Raw genomic sequence first — 22,216 nt, forward strand, 5'->3', positions numbered from 1 at the left:
CGTCTTCATTTAGATTATATCGGCGGGCATTTAACATTATTCCGCAGGAAATGAGTGAAATATGGCCGCCATACACAGCGACCGGGTGACACTTGGAATTCCTCCCCCGGCGGCGAACATTCGACAGCTGCCGCGTGCTGTGGACAGTCGGGGATTGAGTAAACAGGGAGTGGGGGGGGGGGGTGGAGGAGAACGGATGGGAGAATAGAGAAAGTATAAAATGGCAAAGAGCGCCATAGAGTTCGAGGAGAGAAGAGGATGGATTTGAGGGCGGCGAGGAGGAGGAGGAGAACGAAGTGGAGGGGAGAGACAAAAGAACAAAGGTATAGGGTGACTGACAACGAGAGATGAGCTAAAAGAAAGAGAAGAGAGAAGCGTCAAAAATGCATGAAGAATGAAAACTTTGAAATTTGGTAAAGAGAAAGAGAAGATTAAAATGAATGAAAATTCAAGAGGAGAACAAGCGAAGGAGGGCAAGGAACTTTAAAAGACAAGAAAAAAAAAAGAAGGAAGAGCAAAAGGTATGATGCCCGACAACAAGAAATTACTTAAAGGAAAAAGGCTGAGAGACGGGTGAAAAGTTCATGAAGAATGAATGAATGAATTATCATGATTATCTTTGAAAACATCGAGGAAAATGAATTGGAGATTAGAGAGACAGAAGATATAAACAGGTGAAAGAGATGAGTAATCAAAGAAAATCAAGGAACCATGAAAGACAAGAAAAGGAGAAGAAATAAAAAATACAATGAAAATATGGGAATCAGTACGAATCGCATAAGGAGAGGTATTGTACAAGGGAGTGACTATTCGGGGGTACGTGAATCGGATATACTGGAATTGTTTAAATTGCCAATGATGACAAGCTTGCTAGAGAGGAGAAGAAAAAGGTAGTAGTTGTAAAAGTACAAAGGTGAAAAAGGAGTAATCAGTCTTCACTTTGCATGCATAATGTGCTTAACGTAGTCCGACGCCAACATACGGTCATTATCTCGACTTTAGATGAAAGATGATTTCATCATAGCAAATTTTGCTGTTAAAAACGATGTGAATAACTTCTCCCTCAAATGCTTATGCTCGAATTCTATTAAATCCTCCTTTCTAATTAAAATTCTAATTTCATTTTCACATTATACTGAAATAAAGATGTATTAACGAAACACTGCAATATCATTGAACAATTCTACCTAATATTCAATTAAAATGAATACAGTAAAGGGTAGTCAGTGACATACTACTGTCGGAGTACCAATGATAGTGATAAAGGAAACATAATTAATCCCTTATCAAAACATTATATCACTGGCAAGAATACAAACACGTCATGAAAAAGAAAGGAAAACTAAATGACGCTTTAATCTACCATCCCTATCACTGTCTATTCAAAATGATATGAATGACAACATCTACAAAACTCAAGAGACAAGAATCACTTACAAAGATGTCGCAGAAAGGTCTTAAACATGTGACAGTCGGTAAATGACGAACTCCATGCTCAAAAGAAGATAAATGTCACTTGCAATCAAGTAGAACGACTCCTTTGCCAAACGTATTTCTTTAACGCCTTCGTTGTTGGAAAGAATACCATGTCATAAAGCAGGAGAGATCCAAGAAATTCGCACACTTGGTAGGATGCTTTGGGTGGAAAAAGTCCGATTTTTATGACGAACATCGCCATTACTGTATGTAAACTGGAGTGCTTAGTGACATCAATGCCCCACAGTATCTGTTTGACTTGAATGAGTGTTGATTTTATTTTTGTTTAGGAATTTGCGATGACGGGTTAGTGTTGAAAATTAATTATCTTCTGTCGCCTTTATTGCAATGTGACTTTTGCAGATGGGTTAAAGGGCTGTAGTCGCGAGGAAAAATTGAAAAATCTAAAGGACGTCTACATCATCTTCACTTTCGTATTTCACAGTTCATTTTCAAGAGCATGTTTAGCTTTATTTTTTTTTTCTTTGGACGGTGACTGCACCCCATTGAAACAGCCATGTTGTGCCACCCTACAGTGATAGTTCCACTAGCGAGGCAGTGAACCCCATGCTGTGGGGTGTGTGCGCGCTGCATAGGCCAAAAGAAATCTTGCGCTGACGCAAACGCAAGGCGGCGCGCCGTGCGTCGGGATAGGCACTCCCCCAAACCATGACCGTTTTGCGCCGCGGTGGTGGTTGTCGACATCACGAAGTGCCTCGTCAAACCTCCCCCCACTCACACACCAGACGCAAGAGGAATGAATCATACTACTGCGCGCGTTCCGCTCCGCTCTCAGCGGAACTCGCTCTGACAGGAGTCACACCATCGCATCTCACTGATTGTGTCGTCTGCTCCGCGCTTTTGACATCCGGGTTTTGGTTTGACATGCATTCTTTTCAGGACCAAAGAGCTAGAGAGGACCCAGAGACATAATTTGTTTCCTCGAAAAGCTGATCCCTCGTCAAAGGTGCAGGCAGTACCACCTGAATAGCTTATGCTTGAATTGAATAAGTGAGTACTTTTTGTCCCCTTTTCTGCACAAACCTGTACATAGAAAACGGTATTATTCTATTCATTATTTGTACATTTTGGCGAGGCTCTTCAAAATTGTGTCAAAATGTTGATTACGACGAATGCTTTTCTTTCTTGTGTTTTTGCATTAAAACGAACTGCGTAACAATGATGTCTCGCTTTCTTTTGTAAGTAATCGTGGTATCGTTATATTATGAATATGTCCGTTTCATTTACGTTGTTGTCACACACTTTAGAAATGATTTTGTCCTATAATCTTGTTGCCAGTAGACGCTGGTCTAAAGAAGACATGCATGATTAGCATATAGACGAATGTTCAAGAAAAGATCGACTTTCTTTCAAATGAAACAAAAACACTCCTCACTTCCAGATCACGTTTGTTCAATTGCTTCTTTATTATGTTCTCCGTGTTATAAAATACTAGTTTTCCGTGATGCGAACACACATAATACACGCAAACATTTTATTCTTGATAGGTTAAACTCATATTCCGTAAATAATGAAGTCTCAGCTTTTGTTGAGGTATTCTTGGATGTCTCAATAATGACTTTCAGATTCTCGGTATCCGTCCTCTGATATCATTCTTCTTATGTTGTTCTGTGTTTTCAAAAACAGCTGACAGCGTGTCCTACACTTGAAGGAGATCAAGTATCCGGAACTGTGTGACATCTTACAATCGAACGGACGAACGATCTAAGTCCAGCCCCGACGTCGCCTTTTGCTTCGTCGTGATAAGGCTGGAGTTCATAAGCCTCTTTTGTGATTTTTCGTTCTCCCAGCCAACGAAAGGGATTATAACGTATCATCTGCAGCGAACATACCGCAATTGAACCAGGAGCCATAATGGGTGTCAAATATACGTCAATGGAGGATTGTGAGAACAGCGTAAATAGACTCGGTAAGTCGAAACGATTCGCCGCCGGCGTATTTATCGTCGATTATTGTCGATTTACTGTCTCAAAAAATGAAGTGCCTATTTTGTACGTTGATGTGCTGGTATGTTGATGTGGGTATATCTTCTTTGCGTGGGAATTCATGTTTAGTTCATGTATGAGAATGTGTATGTGCATGTTCAATCATGTAATCAACGCTGATGTGTACTGAATGAGGCTTCAGCGTCACGCAAGGAAAGGTTAATGTTGCTGGTAAAAGTCCTTTGATTTGTGAACTTGTGTCCGACATCCGTCTACATTCCTTAAAGGACCTTGCGCTCATCTTATTCATTAAAGTCAAGATGTGTGTGAAAAGCGTTTCTGCGCAGACAAAGGGGGACGGAGAGAGAAAAAAGAGAGAGAGAAAGAGTCAAAGAGATAGGTTGTTTATAGTCTCTTTCTTCATATATAATGAACTATTCGACAGAATTTTATTCTATAGTTGCCTGTTTATATACCTGTACCTCATAAGAACATATTTTGCAGGATTAAGGGTTCCCGTATGCGTTGTTGTAGGGAAAACAGCTCCAGTACATTCTACTATTTATCAGAGCAGTAAATGATGTCTACATCACACAGGAAACGAAAGAGAAAATCATGAATTATTTCTGTTGAAATGTTGGGTTGAATGGCACGCTTTCTTCCAAGCACGTTGTATAGGATGTGCTAAACGGAATACGCGTTATGATTGCTTGCTGATCGAAGGCGCGAAAATGCAAGCGCATGACATGATATGCCGCATTACTCCATTCCCAATTTTGTCCGCATCAGGAATACGTTGTCATGGTGATTCACAAGGAGGTTACTACCCGATCAGCTCAAGATGTGCATGGCTGAATATATGACTGGCTGATGTTCAGTCATCTTTTTGGACCCTGCATTTACTACTCCGGTTTTATTCCAGGCTTTATTTTTGGTATATTTTTGTATACGTTGTACTCGTTATAATCACATCCAGTTTGTCTGGTATGGATAGTAGAGATAAGAAAAATTAGATTGGCATAAGTACTAGCGAAATATTAAACATATTTTGATTTATATTTTTGCTAATCTAACTGAACAACAGCACATCACACCTCAACAATGTTGAAAGAGAGAAACAGCCATTGCTTGAAATGTATTGCAGTATGAATTTGACGTTACGTTTTGTATCGATGATGATCGCTACTCAAAGGAGAAATCATACCACGTGACTTGTGATACTGATGAAGTAAAAGATCCAATACGAATTACCAGTGGACATGGTATATTCACAGATAAACAGCAGTTGTAATGCATGAATTGCAAACACATTTTCACATCTTTGTGCGGAGGGAAACAAACCTACCACGGGGACGGCAATCTATACCCACCTTGCGCTTCTCAAGCTAAAACAGGAAAGTGATATTTGGCAAACAATCTTCACATCTCGGCTTAAGGAGGGCATCGCCGATTAGGAAACCGAATCACATCTCTTTTGTGATAGAACAGAATGAGCAATCGCGGCAACCTTGCCTCGGAGAGGGTTGCCATGGAAACTGGAGGACACGAGAAGATTCTTTTTTTTTATCTCTCTTTCTCTCTCTGACATTCATGAGAAATTTGACCGTCATAGACATCTCTGTTATGATTGACGATATAACCCCACGACTCTGCTTCAGGCAATATCGGGGTGTTTCCAATTCACCGTTTGTACGTCGGTTCTGCGTTATCCCTCACTTACGTCCCTTTACTCTTCGGGCATTAAGTAGACAACCAATCCTTTCGTTGCGGAGTGACTGATACCCCCAAATTATGACGAGCAATCATCACATGGCTTCAGGTGAAGTTTAGAACCCTGGCTTATTTGAAACCTTGCCCATCGCAAAGTATCGGGATTATTGGTTCACCTTTGGCGGGCAGCGCCTGTCTAATGCTAGAGCGTAATTTCTCTTATACATATAGGCACGGCTATAGTCGCGGAATTTGTTTCTCGCGCCACAGTGTACGGATTTTCATCCATATGAAAATGTGTTTCAATAACTGACACTGATTGTCTTCCAAGGTCTCGTAAATTGATTTGATTCTATTTGCAGGCAGTGAGAGAGGTAAAATTATTAATTGAATACCTTCACCTGAAGCATGGTCGTGATTACGTATTCACAGTGCTGGGATATTACTAGGACATAATATGAAACCATCAGGCTATTTGTTTTTGTGGGGGGGGGGGGGGTTTCGCCTGTAATGTGACACAATAAAAACCTCTTGCATGGGGGAAGTGTGTTGTACTTGACTATAATCATACCTAATTTATTGTATACTGACGATGAACACGTTAAGTTGCAAATCTACTCTCTTACATTCTATTTCATTCATAGAGTTTCATTTGATGAGTCTCATTCGGCAAATCTTCAATGAGAATTTCTAATGAAAATAGACCGTAGGATGTGCGTCCGCCATGCTGCGCCAGTCAATATTTGAACACGCGCCGGTCCATCATGTCAAAAGAAGGGCTAAGTGAATGCCGCCCCGGCAGCCGGCTAATGCAGTCGCCCACTGGTCGTCCACCCGTCCCCTCCTCTCCGCTGACTGATCTATCTGCGAGTTCTCAGCTATCCGCCCGTCGTCGGCGACTTTAATTGAACTGCACTTGCTTCGTTATTTTTCCTGTCTTACATTCTTACGAGTACGAGACGTATAGGACTTACGAAGGGGTCGGAAAAGCGGGCGTGGATAGACACCCTATATACAGAACCCATGGTAAAATAATTACACGGTGGTCATGTTGTCGTTGTACATGTACTGTATTTTCTAGCTACCAGAGAACCGTGTCCGATCCTAATATCGAAAACCGTCGAAAAATCCCAACGACACTTGTCCCAAGTATTGATATGCCGAATAATTAATGGGGTGTATACATGCAGTGTAAACGCACACACACACACACGCACATCTGCGATATATTATTAGTATATAATATCATGTACTGGTATGTCGGAGTAATATTATACTCTAGCTTACTTCCTAACAAACAAGCTCTTCATATGTATCCTGACTCATTTAGCATTCAAGTTTCGAAATAGTCGTAATACCCAAACACAAAGTGCGCAGTGACAATAATCCCAGTATGCATAATGATTATGCTTTTTACGATGTCATTGTTGTAATACCGCTGTATCACTTACCTTTGACCCATGAGAATGCTCCTCTCAAAATGAAGTAAAGACAGTCCGCTTGTAATCGGTATGTCCATGAATTAAGCGTGTTCACTCCTCGGAGAAAGTTTTACAATGACAAATCCTTCAATTGGTCACTTTAATACGTCGTGACGCACCATTACCCTTCCCACCACCACTGTGTCACCTTGTCACACAGGTTTCCATTTAGGACAAGTTTTCTAGCGCGGGCGCTTGCTCTTTAGACTTCACCATCGTAATAAACGTTAACATTCCATTTTTGGCACGGTACTTTCATGTACTCTTCATGGCAGGCGTTATTGTCAGGTGCACTTCGCCACAATTTTCTCTCTCGCTGATCAGCTGTCCATCCAAACAAATTGTGTTCCATGTCAACGACTGCTATGTGGGTCGGTACAGCCATCAAATCTGTGTCGGTATTTGGCGGAGGTGTGCAAAAGCGTTTTATAGAAAAAAAAAAGAAAGGAAAGACCGCGAAGGGTCCTTGCGCTTATTGCTTTGGGCGGTTGAGCTCAAGTTGTATTTATGCGGATGAAATCCTCACCACATGGTGCGTTTATGGTATATCGCCCTTAATGTGGGCGCCAAAATATTGCGTTTTTCTTTTTCTGAGACGAGCGGGGAGGAATCGTTCTCCCCCTTTTTTAAAGAGATGCGGAAATTGCTCGCGAGTAACCGCAGATATCCTGACAAGTGGTTCTTGGTTATAATAGGTATTGTCTCCTCTTTCGGTAAATCAGGAAGGATTAAAAAGAATTTGGATTTTACTCACGCTTGTTTAGGCAACGTGTTTGAAATATCGGTGGTATGTTGTGCATTTATGATCCTCGTAGAATAGCTGTATTGGAAACATAATGCATATTTTCCATCATGTCTGAGATATGGATAAAAACAACACTACACCCTGAGTCATATATGATGCGATATCTCTTCAATCACATGATTCTTTTTTTTTACAATTTAACACGCGAGGTGAATGTAAAGTTCATTTCTTACACCATGTTTATCTTGACACGAATGAAAAAGAATAAATTCAGACGATCGAAATGATAAGGATTTCATCAAATTGAGACCTAGAAAAAAGGGATGTTATGACATTATGAATTTCTTATTCTTTTTTTGTTCGAAAAAGTATTGAATACCACAAGACAAGCAAATTGTGGGTAAGGTGGAGATGTTATAACTTTATGCGTCTTCAATGATAGACCTGTGCATACATTTTCATTCAATATCCCTTCTTTCTTGTTTTTGAAATGATATCAATGAAAATATGTTGCCGTCTTCGTATCAAATTGTTGCAGTTTTGTAATAACGAATAAGCTAAAAAAAACAAACAACAACAATGTTAGTATTGTGAAGTAATGACATCCTCATACTTCCTATTTCCGCGTGTGGTGTAACACTTCATTATTAATAAAGATGTGTTTCTATCATACATGAATGACGTTTCATAAGGTAATAAAAATTACAATGTAGTGAAATATATGCTCTATAGCAACACACACAAAAAAGAAGAAGCTAAATACAAGATGCAAATATATGTACTCCTACACACTCGTCATAATACATACAAAATTCAAAATTAAAGGTTTACAGAAAAAGACTTATGACAAACTTTGAGAACTTTACATATCCGTCATCTGTATCAGTTCGTCTTTAATGGCATCGACAAGAAAGAATTGCGTATGGATTCTTCCCACTTCCATGTTTAAAGAGTCTTATATCATCTGAGTATGGCCCCACGTCATAAATCGATGATCATTCTGGACAGCAAAACAACGATATTTATAACCCGAGAAAAAAGGGATTTTTCTGGAAATTATGCCATCTAGAGGCAAAGAAAACAAGGTGATTAATGCCCTTAGAGTTTTCACTTGGCGGGCAGGTTTATCTGCAAGGCAATATTAACACCTCGGAACGGACGCCCCCAACGGATGGCAGGAACGATTCATCACCGCGGAATAACAACTCCAAGCAAGTCATTGGTCATTACTATGAAAGACGATCCCCCACGGACTGAACAGCTACAACTTTATCCAACACTTTTCAGCATGCTTTCGAGGCGAACACAAAACTACGAACAAACATTTTGTCCAGAAGTAAAGGAATGCATGCACTTGCAAGCGATGAATACTTTAGACGGGTTAAAACAAAGTATTCCTCTGACGTTTTGACTGTTCAAAGACTCCGGGAGTGGAGTTATACTCAAACCACTCGGCGATATTTTATGAGAATGGAATTACCGAGAATTTCAGACGGGTGACCCCATATATTTGTCACCTTTTTATAATGCCTTAACCGATCTAAAGAGACAAACCTGAATAGTAACACAAGAAAAATGAAAAGCTTAAATAAAAAATCAAAAATTTTGGAAATTGCTCTCTCTCGATGCTTGTTTACGAGCCAAAACGAATCAAAATTTTCCACCAGTTGATGGCTTGTGGGTTGTCTCGTGAACCCGGATATTACTAAAACTTGGTAGATTTATACAGTGATCGAGGCTTTCTCAGAAATGTGTCTCACGAGCGTGACTCCACAAGAGAACAAAACAATCAAAATTAATTCTTACCAGGCAGGCAGTTATGACACTGCATAATAAAATATGATAATAAAACACAGAAGATACGAAACAAAAGACGTCATAAGGCATTTTAATGGCTTCCAAAAATCAGACTTCAGTAGAAACAAAGAATGTAATTGCTTTGCGACGTGAAAGGAGATGAAAAATGCACCTGACATACAGCTCTTACAATTAATCGGTCTCTGTCGAGGTAACCGCCCACTTAGACAAGAGAAAAACGACAAAAACAACAACAACAACAATAACAACGAATGGTCATACCTAACTACCACCTGTTGATTACACCCGTTTCATCAGAAAGGGGTGCAAAAGAGTGTGAGGGGTTTAAGGGGTGAAAAAATATTTTCTTTGATTAAGGAAACGGACGAAAGGGCTTCTGCGAACCACTGTTGACTCATCCGCTTCATAATCTTGATGAAGCTTGTGCCATATAACCTGAGATATAACGAGCATATTTAGCGTGCCGCATTTTTATGTTCTTGGGGTGATGATCTTCGGGGGTGATGATCTTTCCCGGAGTGACCGCAGATGCTCCGTACCATGCAGCCGGGGTCATCTGGGCAATTACAATTTTGCATAACCCGTGGATGGCCTTTCTGATTGCTTTTGTATCTTTGGAGGATCTCTTTTAAGGGGCTTCTGCTGATACAACAGCTGCTTTGTCACCGCCTTTATTCGCCGAAGTAGATGAACCTGCTCGGGGAATTTTGACATGAGCCATCCAAAACGAAAACAAACTAGCAAACAAACAAACAAACAGTGAATAAGTTTTTCCTATGCCTGTCGGTGTTGTTTCGAGGAATAAAGGACAATTATTAAATCGGGATTATTTGATAGGGAAAATTCTGCCTAGTACGAAACTAATGAAAGACACACTTCGTATACGTGGTGTTGGAATATCGAGGATTTAGTATCCATGAATAATATCACTCCAGTTGCTCTATTACACTTTACAGTTTCATCCAATACCACTATGCGAAACACCACGCGTGAAGAAAATAGAAGGCATTTATGTTCGTATGATTTTGGTCTCTCCCCCCCCCCCCCCCCCCCCCCTCGATGTGTTGGTGCCTGATCTGTCTGCGTTTGTGCGACCATTTATGTACAGAACAAAACAAGGTATTGACTTAGCAATGATAATAGCCCTTTCAGGGGCCCGTTTCATAAAACTTGTCATCAGTGACAAGTTGTCATAGATGTGACAAGCTACTGAAATCCTTGCATCTGATTGGCTGAGAGCAAATTTGTCATAGAAATGTGGCAGTTGTCACTGATGACAAGTTTTATGAAACGGGCCTCTGGCAGGTGTCCTTATGCTATTATCAGTGCACGGAGTAATCAACATCAAGCCAGGCTTCACATTATGTACAGGTATACAAGTACATAATATCAAACATTGCTATAATAAAAAATGATAGATAGATAGATACATACATACATACATACATACATACATACATACATACATAGATAGATAGATAGATAGATAGATAGATACATACATACATACATACATACATACATAGATACATAGATAGACAGAAAGACAGACAGATAGATAGATAGATAGATAGATAGATCGATAGACAGAAAGAAAGACGGACAGATAGATAGATAGATAGATAGATAGAGAGAGAGAGAGAGAGAGAGAGATAATAGACGTAGAGAGAAAGAAAGATAATACCACGAGATAATATGTCGTCGAGGTATTTATCAAACAGATACAATTAACTAAAATCGGCGTCGCTGTTGAAATTTAATGTTTTCATTCTTGTTCCATCTCTCTTCGTATTGCTTTCGCTTCGATAGGATGTATACCGGAGAGAAAGTGAAGAGGCATAGAGGCATACTGGGGGGGGGGGGGGGGGGGGGAGAGACATAGAGAGATTTATATCATTTTGTTCACTCAAAATCGTTAACCTGAACTTGATAACGATTCAAAGGCGGTTTTTGCAGCATGTTTGTATGTTACGTGCAATGCAATATTCACGACCAGCTTCTCACGTGTAGTAGGCCTATACTGTATTATGCGTCGGTCTCTGAATCATCATGGCTTAAGCTTCATACAGGCTTGTGTGATAATGCCAGCCGTTTATGTCATATATAAAGTGCCATCTTTATTCATGAAGATTTCGTCCTAAAGGACATACATACCAACTTCAACAACACTGCAGTACATTCCGATATTAAACCACTATACTTCCCCCACCCCCTCCTCGTCTCCCTCTCTTTTCGCCATGTTAGCGACATGCTCAACTGTTACAATACCCTTCCCCTCAAGGCTCGCACGTACTGTCTGACAAAAGACGTGTTATTCATCGCAAACGACTGAGAGGCGGGTATATAGCTTGGATAGTTCAAGGAAAGGATGCTTTGTGTGCATTGTGGAGCTTCCACCACTAAGGAATACCTGTACCATTGTGTTTGTAGGCATACCTGTTGTAACATTTTCTGTAGATTTAATTTTTAGGTGATCCGAGTATCCTTCGGATCACCTTCTGTATCTGTACGGATTCTTTCTTCTTCTTTGTTTCTTTATTTCTCCGCAAAAGTTGTGCAGAGGTTAGCTCAGAAAGTCCGCTGCCTATCAATTTCAAAATTATACCATGTATGCATCATGTCCCAAAGACGAAAAATCGAATGTATCATTGTGATCAGTCGACCGTGACGTCACTATGACGTCATTATATGAAAACACATTCTCAATCATATCTCATTAATGGAATGAAATTTTTCAATGAAATTTACGTCACATATATTTCAAATTATGCGCATTCTACTCATGTTCTCAAAATTCATATTTTCTCTTAAAACGTGCGCGTACGCGCGCGTTGAAATATTTGTATGCTCCAATCGAGCTCAAAATTTTTTTGCACACGTTTCAGACCATTTGGAGCATTTTTTGAAAAATTGAAAAAATCGGACGGACGCGTACGCGCGCGCGCATATACGCACGCACAGCTCATGTGCAATTGAAATTTCCAGTTTTTTCACTTTGATCGGATGTCTGTAATGTTAAGGAATATTTATACCAAGTTTCAAATCAATGCGACTCAATATGACGTCATACGGGCCCGTCAAAGTTGAAATTCTGCGCGCGCGTCAATGGCGATATACAGTGCAACTATGCCAAAAAAACTGCTAATTTTAAATTCGATTTTACTCGTCAGGATGGACGATGACCCCCCATTTTCTTTACATATTTTAAAACCTGATGAGTTGTACATGTCATTTCATGGGGTGGCAATGCTGACAAAATGATTAAAAGATAGCAAATTTCTTAATAAAGTAAAAAAAGTAAATTTTCAAAATGACGTCATCAAATTTCAAGTTCATTCGAGCGTATCTCACTAGTCCTTTTTCAATTTTCACCCAGATTTCAGTATGTTGTAGCTTATTTAATGTTCTTTCAAACATTAAATTACAAAATTTTGATTGAATAACGGTATCACCTCGTAAAAATGGATTGAAAGTAACCTTGTCAAATTTGACCAGTTTACGTGTTATCTCTATGGGAGTGCAGTTTTTCTGGAAATGAAAATTGACATGACTATCTTTATCGAGCACTAGCTCACTTACCCTTCGGTAAATTTCTCCCAGAATTTGATATGTTGTAGCTGAGACTTTACGCTACCGTGAGTGTGCCCTTCGTTTTTTCATACGATGTCGGGATCACGTCAAAAATTTGGGTTGAAATTCAGGCTTATCTTCGATGTATTGAGATATTTCTTTCTTTCTGCAACTTTCTTTGCAATAACTCAAGAAAAACACGCCCTATCACTTCTATATTTTGCACATGTTTAGTTCATGTCACGTACATTATTTCATAAAATAACAACTACTTGATCGGACACCATCTTGGGTATGTAAATTAGGGTCAAAGGTCATAAGTGTTTCATCCTGTGTCTTAGTGAATACATGTCTTATCTTTCCCATATTTTGCAAACGCAAAGACCATGTTACAAGGATCATTTCACAAAATAACCACTTTTTACTCAGATGCCATCTTGTCTGTGCAAATTGAGGTCAAAGGTCATATGTACTTCTTTTTGTATCTTCGTTATGACGTGTTATCTCTATGGGAGGGAATTTTTTTAAATGTGAAAATTGACATGATTGTCTTTATCGAGCACTAGCTCACTTACCCTTCGGTGAATTTCTCCCAGAATTTAATATGTTGTAGCTGAGACTTTGCGCTATCGTTAAATTTCATTTTGTTTTTTCATACGATGTCGGGATCACGATAAAAAACTTGGTTGAAATTAAAGCTTATCTTCTATGTATTGAGATATTTCTTTCTTTCTGCAACTTTCTTTGCAATAACTCAAGAAAAACACGCCCTATCACCCCCATATTCTGCACATGTTTAGTTCATGTCACGTACATTATTTCATGAAATAACAACTACTTGATCGGACAACATCTTGGGTATGTAAATTAGGGTCAAAGTTCACAAATGTTTCATCTTGTATCTTGGCGAATACCTGTCCTATCTTTCCCATATTTTGCACACGTATAGACGATGTCGCAAGAATCATTTCACAAAATAACCACTTTTTCCTCAGATGCCATCTTGGGAGTGTAAAGGTGGGTCAAAGGTCGTATGTATTTGTTGTTGTATCTTCGTTATCTAGTGTATACGGAATTTGGTACCAAAGATGGCAGATATGACTCCCTTTTCTAAACGAGAATTCAAACATCACACGGCCAACGTTTTTAACAACAGACGAAACCTGTATGGTCATGTCTATTGCGATCAGGACTCGAATCATTGATGAAAAAAAAAATCGGATCACCTTAATTTGTCAGTAATGACAAATTACAATCTCTAGTCTTCTTCTTTCTTTATTTCTCCCCAAAAGTTGTGCAGAGGTTAGCTCAGAAAGTACTCTGCCTATCAATTTCAAACTTATACCATGTATGTATCGTGTCCCAAAGACGGCAATCGAACTAAAATCAAAGTGATCAGTCGACCGTGACGTCACTATGACGTCATTATATGAAAACACATTTTCAGTCATATCTCATTAATGGAATGAAGTTTTTCAATGAAATTTACGTCACATATATTTCAAGTTATGCGCATTCTACTCATATTCTCAAAATTCACATTTTCTCTTGATACGTGCGCGTACGCGCGCGTTGAAATATTTGTATGCTCAAATCGAGCTCAAATTTTTTTTGCACACGTTTCAGACCATTTGGAGCATTTTTTGAAAAATTGAAAAAATCGGACGGACGCGTACGCGCGCGCGCATATACGCACGCACAGCTTATATGCAATAGAAATTTCCCGTTTTTTCACATGTATCGGCTGCCTGAAATGTCAAGGAATATTTCTACCAAGTTTCAAGTCAATCCGCCTCAATATGACGTCATACGGGCCCGTCAAAGTTGAAATTCCGCGCGCGCGTCAATGGCGATATACAGTACAACTATGCCAAAAAACTGCCAATTTTAAATCCGATTTTACTCGTCAGGATGGACGGTGACCCCCCATTTTCTATACATATTTTGAAAACTGATGAGTTGTACATGTCATTTCATGGGATGGCAACGCTGACAAAATGATTAAAAGATATCAAATTTCTTAATAAAGTAAAAAAAGTAAATTTTCAAAATGACGTCATCAAATTTCAAGTTCATTCGAGCGTATCTCACTAGTCCTTTTTCAATTTTCACCCAGATTTCAGTATGATGTAGCTTATTTAATGTTCTTTCAAACATAAAATTACAGTGTTCTGATTGGATAACGGTATCACCTCGTAAAAATGGATTAAAAGTAATCTTGTCAAATTTGACCAGTTTACGTGTTATCTCTATGGGAGTGCAGTTTTTCTGGAAATGAAAATTGACATGACTATCTTTATCGAGCACTAGCTCACTTAAGCTTCGGTAAATTTCTCCCAGATTTTAATATGTTGTAGCTGAGACTTTACGCTACCGTAAGTGTGCCCTTTGTTTTTTCATACGATGTCAAAATCACGTCAAAAAATTGGGTTGAAATTCAGGCTTATCTTCGATGTATTGAGATATTTCTTTCTTTCTGCAACTTTCTTTGCAATAACTCAAGAAAAACGGCCTCTATCACTTCTATATTTTGCACATGTTTAGTTCATGTCACGTGAATTATTTCATAAAATAACAGCTACTTGATCGGACACCATCTTGGGTATGTAAATTAGGGTCAAAGGTCATAAGTGTTTCACCCTGTATCTTAGTGAATACATGTCTTATCTTTCCCATATTTTGCACACGCAAAGACCATGTTACAAGGATCATTTCACAAAATAATCACTTTTTACTCAGATGCCATCTTGTCTGTGCAAATTGAGGTCAAAGGTCATATGTACTTCTTTTTGTATCTTCGTTATGACGTGTTATCTCTATGGGAGGGGATTTTCTTTAATGTGAAAATTGACATGATTGTCTTTATCGAGCACTAGCTCACTTACCCTTCGGTGAATTTCTCCCAGATTTTAATATATTGTAGCTGAGACTTTGCGCTATCGTTTCATTTCCTTCGTTTTTTCATACGATGTCGGAATTACGATAAAAAATTGGTTGAAATTAAAGCTTATCTTCTATGTATTGAGATATTTCTTTCTTTCTGCAACTTTCTTTGCAATAACTCAAGAAAAACACGCCCTATCACCCCCATATTTTGCACATGTTTAGTTCATGTCTCGTACATTATTTCATAAAATAACAACTACTAGATCGGACAACATCTTGGGTATGTAAATTAGGGTCAAAGGTCATAAATGTTTCATCTTGTATCTTAGTGAATACCTGTCCTATCTTTCCCATATTTTTCACACGTATAGACGATGTCGCGAAAATCATTTCACAAAATAACCACTATTTCATCAGATGCAATCTTGGGAGTGCAAAGGTGGGTCAAAGGTCATATGTATTCATTGCTGTATCTTCGTTATTCAGTGTATACAGAATTTGGTACCAAAGATGGCAGATATGACTCCCTTTTCTAAATGAGAATGCAAACATCACACGGCCAATGTCTCTAAACACAGATGAAACTTGTATGGTCATGCCTATTGCGATCAGGACTCGAATCATTGATAAAAAAAAAAATCGGATCACCTTAATTTGTCAGTGATGACAAATTACAATCTCTAGTTTCTAATTCAGATTCTCCGCACCACATTTATACCAGTGAACTATCGTCGCGAGTGACTATTCTTTAGTTTCTCTTGACCTGGCTACAATACTCTGCCGCTATAAAGCGACACCCTATTGGATTCACTCCTCTCATGGCAGTTGAGGAAACTAAAGACGTTTATTGACCTCATGCACAGGCGTTGCCGCTTGGCTGCAAAAAGTGCATTTGGTAGCAGCCAGCGGTAATGTGATCATACGAGTTCAGCTCACGTAGGTATCATGATACACACACAGACAAACTCATAAATCAAAAAAAAAAATCTACAGACACATACACACATACACATACGCACATACAAACTCATTCCACCCTTTTCTGCTAGTACTTTGCTTGTCTAGCATTTCCTTGTTTTGCCCTATTTTTCTTTTGCTTCCCTTTGTTCTGCTGTCACGTGTTGGGACGTGACATCTATGTAAACCAGTGCATGATTGCATCCTACACATCCCCTTGGCGCCAAAATGCCATTGATGCGCAAACGATGGCACGTCACAATTATCGAATAAGGCTGCGTCCTACTTGATGTCATGAGCTAATTCGCGACCGAAATATAACCATTGATTGTTTTCTTCCACTATACTCTCTCTCTCTCTGTTGCTGTTCCTTTTTCATTTTGGTCGTCGTTTTGAGATCATCGACCTGTGAAATGGCTCACCACCCTGTCCCAGGGAGGGCATTGATTTTAAAGAGAGAGATAGAAAAAAAATAGCATCTACCTTGCACGTGGCGGGTAAGACAGCTGAAGGAATACAGGAGCGCACCATTGATCTGTTTCTACATCGGCGATATTATCACCTTCGAAGACCTCTTTTATCTACTTACAGAAAAAAGAGACAGCATGAGAAAGAGAGATAGATAGAAGTAGAGATAGAGATACGAATAGAAATAGAGATAGAGAGGGAGAGGGAGAGATAGAGACAGAGATAGAGATAGAGGTGGAGACAGGGATAGATATAGAGATAGAGATAGAAATAGAGATAGAGATAGAGACAGAGACAGAGATAGAGATAGAGATAGAGATAGATAGAGAGAGAGAGATAGAGATAGAGATAGATAGAGAGATAGAGATAGAGATAGAAATAGAAATAGAGATAGAGATAGAGACAGAGATAGAGATAGAGATAGAGATAGAGACAGAGACAGAGACAGAGATAGAGATAGAGATAGAGATAGAGATAGAGACAGAGACAGAGATAGAGAGAGAGATAGAGACAGAGATAGAGATAGAGATAGAGACAGATATAGGAATAGATATAGAGATAGAGACAGAGACAGAGATAGAGACAGAGATAGAGACAGAGACAGATATAGAGATAGAGATAGAGATAGAGATAGAGATAGAGATAGAGATAGAGACAGAGATAGAGACAGAGACAGATATAGAGATAGAGATAGAGATAGAGACACAGACACAGACACAGACACAGACACAGACAGAGACAGAGATAGAGATAGAGATAGAGATAGAGATAGAGATGAAATAGAGATGGGAATAGAGATAGAGATAGAGAGGGATATAGAGAGATATAGAGAAACTAAAATGAGACAGATATGTCGCTCCATTTACTCTTCAATCGCTCCAACCATTTTTCCCCCTCAAACCTTTCTTTGGGTAGTGTCAGTAATGAGCCAGATTTTGTTGTTTCAGAATGAATATATAGGTGGTAGATCATTCGCGTTACGTGTTATGTTAGATAGGCGAGTGAACTTGCGGAATGCCAGATTTGGCTTGAAGTAACGAAGGAAAAGTTAAGAGATATACATCAGCCGTGCATTTCATTTTCTCTTCAATCTTCTAAAAATAGATAATCTCTGTTTTCAATTTCTTTCTCTCTCTCTCTCTCACTCTCTCTCTCTCTTTCTCTCTCTATCTCTGTCTGTTTCTCTCTGTCCCGCAGCCATCTTAATTCGTATCATTAAGCACACTTTTCTCTTTTAGCGATTTTATTTTTCTTTTTGGTGGCTGGATCGATATGAATCTCCTCTCAATCGTTAGGGTCATTCCGTCTGTTTGACTTAAAAGTGCAACGACAGGTGTCTCATCTCAAATGCATTGCATATAGTTGGACTAGCCTTTAGTAAGTGAGTTCACGATTAGGGGGGTTGACCCCTACACCACAGACTTTCACAAAAGGTTTTTGTCATGAATCATGAAGAGCTTTTGCTAAACGTTGTTCATGAATCATTCATTTCATTTAATTTTTATTTCATTTCCGGCCAAAGCATATAATATGACAATTTCATATAAACAAATTAAGTACAATGTAACTATTACATTTTCAAATGAAATTTAGATACACGTCATTTGTTTACATGAATCAATAAACATACTATTTGAAGAATTACATGGGCAAAATGTGACAGAATCATAAGAAAGAATAGGTCGAAGATGGAGGGGACTGCTAAAAAGCCAAGCTTGTAGAATGCAGTCCCCTCGTGAGTCGTGAAAATTATAGTACGTTGTAATAATGCAACAAGACAATTTGACATAGTCCTCGGGAAACAGAACATAAAACGAGTACGCACACAAAACGCACACACAGACAAAAACAAAGCTGCTCTCTTACATACGCGTGGAAAGAATAAATAGGAGGGTTTTTTTTCACTGTACATTCTAACAAGTGTAAAACACAATAGTAGTGGTTTAACATTCCAGATCCTCATTTGCCGGAAGATTTTATTTTTCGTTTTAAAGTCAATGGCAAATGAACAAATATTCTCATTTGACTCGTGCACATTGCACATGCGCCAATCACATCTGCGAACTCCATTATCATGCATTAAGCAAGCTTGCAAGCACACTCGCGATTTAAACGTCTGTTGGTCGATGCGCGCACCAAGCAACCTGCCGTCCTAAAACAGATCGTTTGGCGGGATTTGTCTGTTTGGTTTCTTTGAAGTTCTGTAAAGATGTTAGATTCTTTATGAAAACAATAAATGGGAAATGATTTCATCGGATGCACTCAAATATCGGCTCGTCTTAAGCATTTACAGCTTCCATGGATTTTCTATTCTGGTGACCACAATGGCATACTTTTTACTCAAAGAATCTTGATCATTATTTTGAAGATTATTTTGGAGATCGATAAGAAACACTAAAGCCAATTGAGGTGATAACTATTCCATGAAAAAACTACTTCAAGAAAATCCGCTTTCCTTTTTGAAGTTCGAATGCTTATTTCTACTGTTGAGTTTTGTCGCTTCTCTCGAGAGTAATATGAAATGACATGTCTATGAAACACTATTGCTTAAAATTAAATAGAGTGATTAGTCTTGAAAATGCTTTGAAAATACTATTTATCACAAAGAGTCAGTAAGAAATGATGTTGTCACATTCCAACGGGTACTCCCTGGGTGTATTACTCATTTACTTACATACCATGTAATTTCTGTTTGTGTTTTCTTATGCAAGTTAAACAAAATCAATATATTTTTTGTTATTACTTTTTTACCTGGAGAATTCCCAAACGAAGAATAGTCTCATGCATGTTGAAAAAAAAATGATTTTCTTATATTACCATTATCTCGTGATTCCCCAACTAACAATAGCCTAAAACTTATATTCCTGCGATTTCCTCGAATTTTAGATGGACTGAGCAGTCGTAAAATGTCATGACATCAAATCGGAAACTCTATAGATATGGACATGAAAAGGAGTTGAATAGGATGTTTTGCCTCTAAGGAAGAAACATTCGGTCATATGATTTGATTTTTTTCCCGGAAATTCTGCGCTCCGAAAATAAACTCACTGCAAAGTTTACAGCCGGGCGTTCGTTCCCAGCAGGCTATCGGCTTACACGTCCTTATACACCAGTCGCGATGTCTTCTTGCACTGGATAGCTCTCTTCCTTTGGCGTCTTGACAGTCACAGAGGCTGTCTTCTGCCCTCGAGCCCCCCTCGTTCACCTTGTTCACACCATCAGGGGGGATCTGGGTCAGTCCCCCGGAGTTCCGGGCGAGACGCCGAACGGTATCTCGTGACGTTGTGAGAAATGTTAAGTTTTAAGGAGTCAGCAGCAGCACCACTGAGTTATATAGACAGCTGCTAGATGGACGAAGCGAGGCAGTATATGCGTTGAATCATTATGCACTGTCTTACTTGGTTCGGGGTTTTTGTTGGAGTTGTTGGTGTTTATCTTATCTTATGGTGGCGCCTATTTTTTGTGTGTTTTTGTGTGTTGATATGAGTTCTTTGATCTTCGAAAGGTTTCGATATGCTTTGTTTTCTTTTAGAGAGAAGGGGGGGGGGGAGATCGAGCTATAAATTTGTTCCTTTGACAGCAATCCAAAATGGCAATTCCTTTGCGGTTCACTTCTTAAAACAAAAAAAAAAAGTTGGATAGAGACAAAACACCTAGATTACAGGCTCTAAAGAAAATAATCACTATACTCATCACACTGCTCCTGACGTATCAAGATAGTAGGAGGGGCAGTCATAATCCTCTTTCCCCGTTCCTCATATATAGGATACTTACTGAGAAAGATGGATTGACGCTTTTTGTTAATGATACGACGCGATATACTTTCGCTTGCAAATACACGGCTGCGAAAAGGCAAACTCTTTCTGGAGTACCGCGCCGCGAAGCTGTGTATATGTAGAGCTTTCTATAATACTCTGCACACGTCGGTTCCGCAAAAAACATCTTCAAGGCTGTTATCGCAAGCAGAAGAGCGCGGAGTCCTTTGAGCGAGCTCAACGATGTAGATAGGAAGCAAAATTGATATGCGGCATAGAGGATTGGAAAAAAACATAGACATAGATGAAGACTTGCTTAGACAAGAAAATAGATGAATAGAAATATGTATTAGAGAGACAGGGAGATAGGAGAGAGAGAGAGAGAGGGGGTGGGAGAGAGGGAGGGAGGGAAAGAGAGAAGAAATGAGGGAGAGGGAGAGAGAAAGCGTACATAAATCGGAAGCATTTTGTTTGATGTGGTATACACCAGCAGCGAGTCGTAGGAGGCCAAAGCCGGAGCTAATGTGATCCAATCAGGTAGGCACAGAATGGCAAAGATGAATAGAGCACTCACAGACAACTTTGTGACGTGTTGTTTTTTTTTTCTTCTGCTTCTTCTTCTTCTTCTTCTTCTTCTTTTGTGTCTTCTTCTTTATCTTTTTCATTCCATCGTTTCGGTCCTGAGTCCTTGAAGCACGAACGTTCTATGTCACTGTGAAAGGTGAGGTCGTTTTCTTCGTGGCGTGCAAGGTTGAAACTCGCCTATATTCCAACATCAGAGCCACGCGTTGTTCCTCGTTCGCAGGCTGCTCTTTGCTCGCCCTCACAAAACCACTATACATTAACCCCTCCAATACCGTCTCCAGTCTACGTGCACACTAAGTCAATTGCGTTTTAGGAGGCTAGGACCAAGAGAGTAAAGACACAATCAATGAGGGAATAGAAAGAAGGGGAACCGGGAATATTTGCAGAGTCAAATCTATCATTCTTTAGCGGATAATATTTTCTTCTTGGATTGGTTACCCTATTTGCGTTCAAAAGAATGTGTTTATGTTATGATTTACTCAAACAGCGGGATTAATCATTTCAGAGAATACTTTAGGGATGCGGGTTAACCATGGTCTGGTGACTATAAGATAATAGTAATAACAGGGTCTTATTTATCCAGGGTAACCTCTTTAGTGTTGCCACTGCTCTACCAGAGAGCCCTGCCATTATTATCACCCCCGCGTTGCCAGGTCCCATTTATACACCTGGGTCGAGAGGGACATGGTGGGTAAAAACATCTTGTCCAAGGACGTAAGCACCGAGCGAGAATCGAAATCGGGTCCTCCGATTGGGTTAGTCAGGAGTCTTACTCACTATGCCACAGCTTTATAGCTCACTGTTACAATCATGTGTCAG

General features: G+C 39.3%; 1 protein-coding gene across 1 annotated transcript in view; it reads left to right on the forward strand.

Annotated features, from left to right (window-relative positions):
• Window positions 1-3,124: 3,124 nt before the first annotated feature.
• Window positions 3,125-22,216, forward strand: part of LOC139709634 (PDF receptor-like) — a 204,605-nt gene continuing 185,513 nt past the window's right edge. The window contains exon 1 of the mRNA XM_071621593.1: window positions 3,125-3,406. Within this exon, the coding sequence (XP_071477694.1) occupies window positions 3,352-3,406 (55 nt within the window). The 5' untranslated portion in view covers window positions 3,125-3,351. The remainder of the gene's footprint in view (window positions 3,407-22,216) is intronic.

This window comes from Diadema antillarum, unplaced genomic scaffold (assembly GCF_040938485.1).
Source record: "Diadema antillarum isolate AM-2024a unplaced genomic scaffold, OU_Dant_1.0 seq00001455_RagTag, whole genome shotgun sequence".
Classification (NCBI taxonomy): domain Eukaryota; kingdom Metazoa; phylum Echinodermata; class Echinoidea; order Diadematoida; family Diadematidae; genus Diadema; species Diadema antillarum.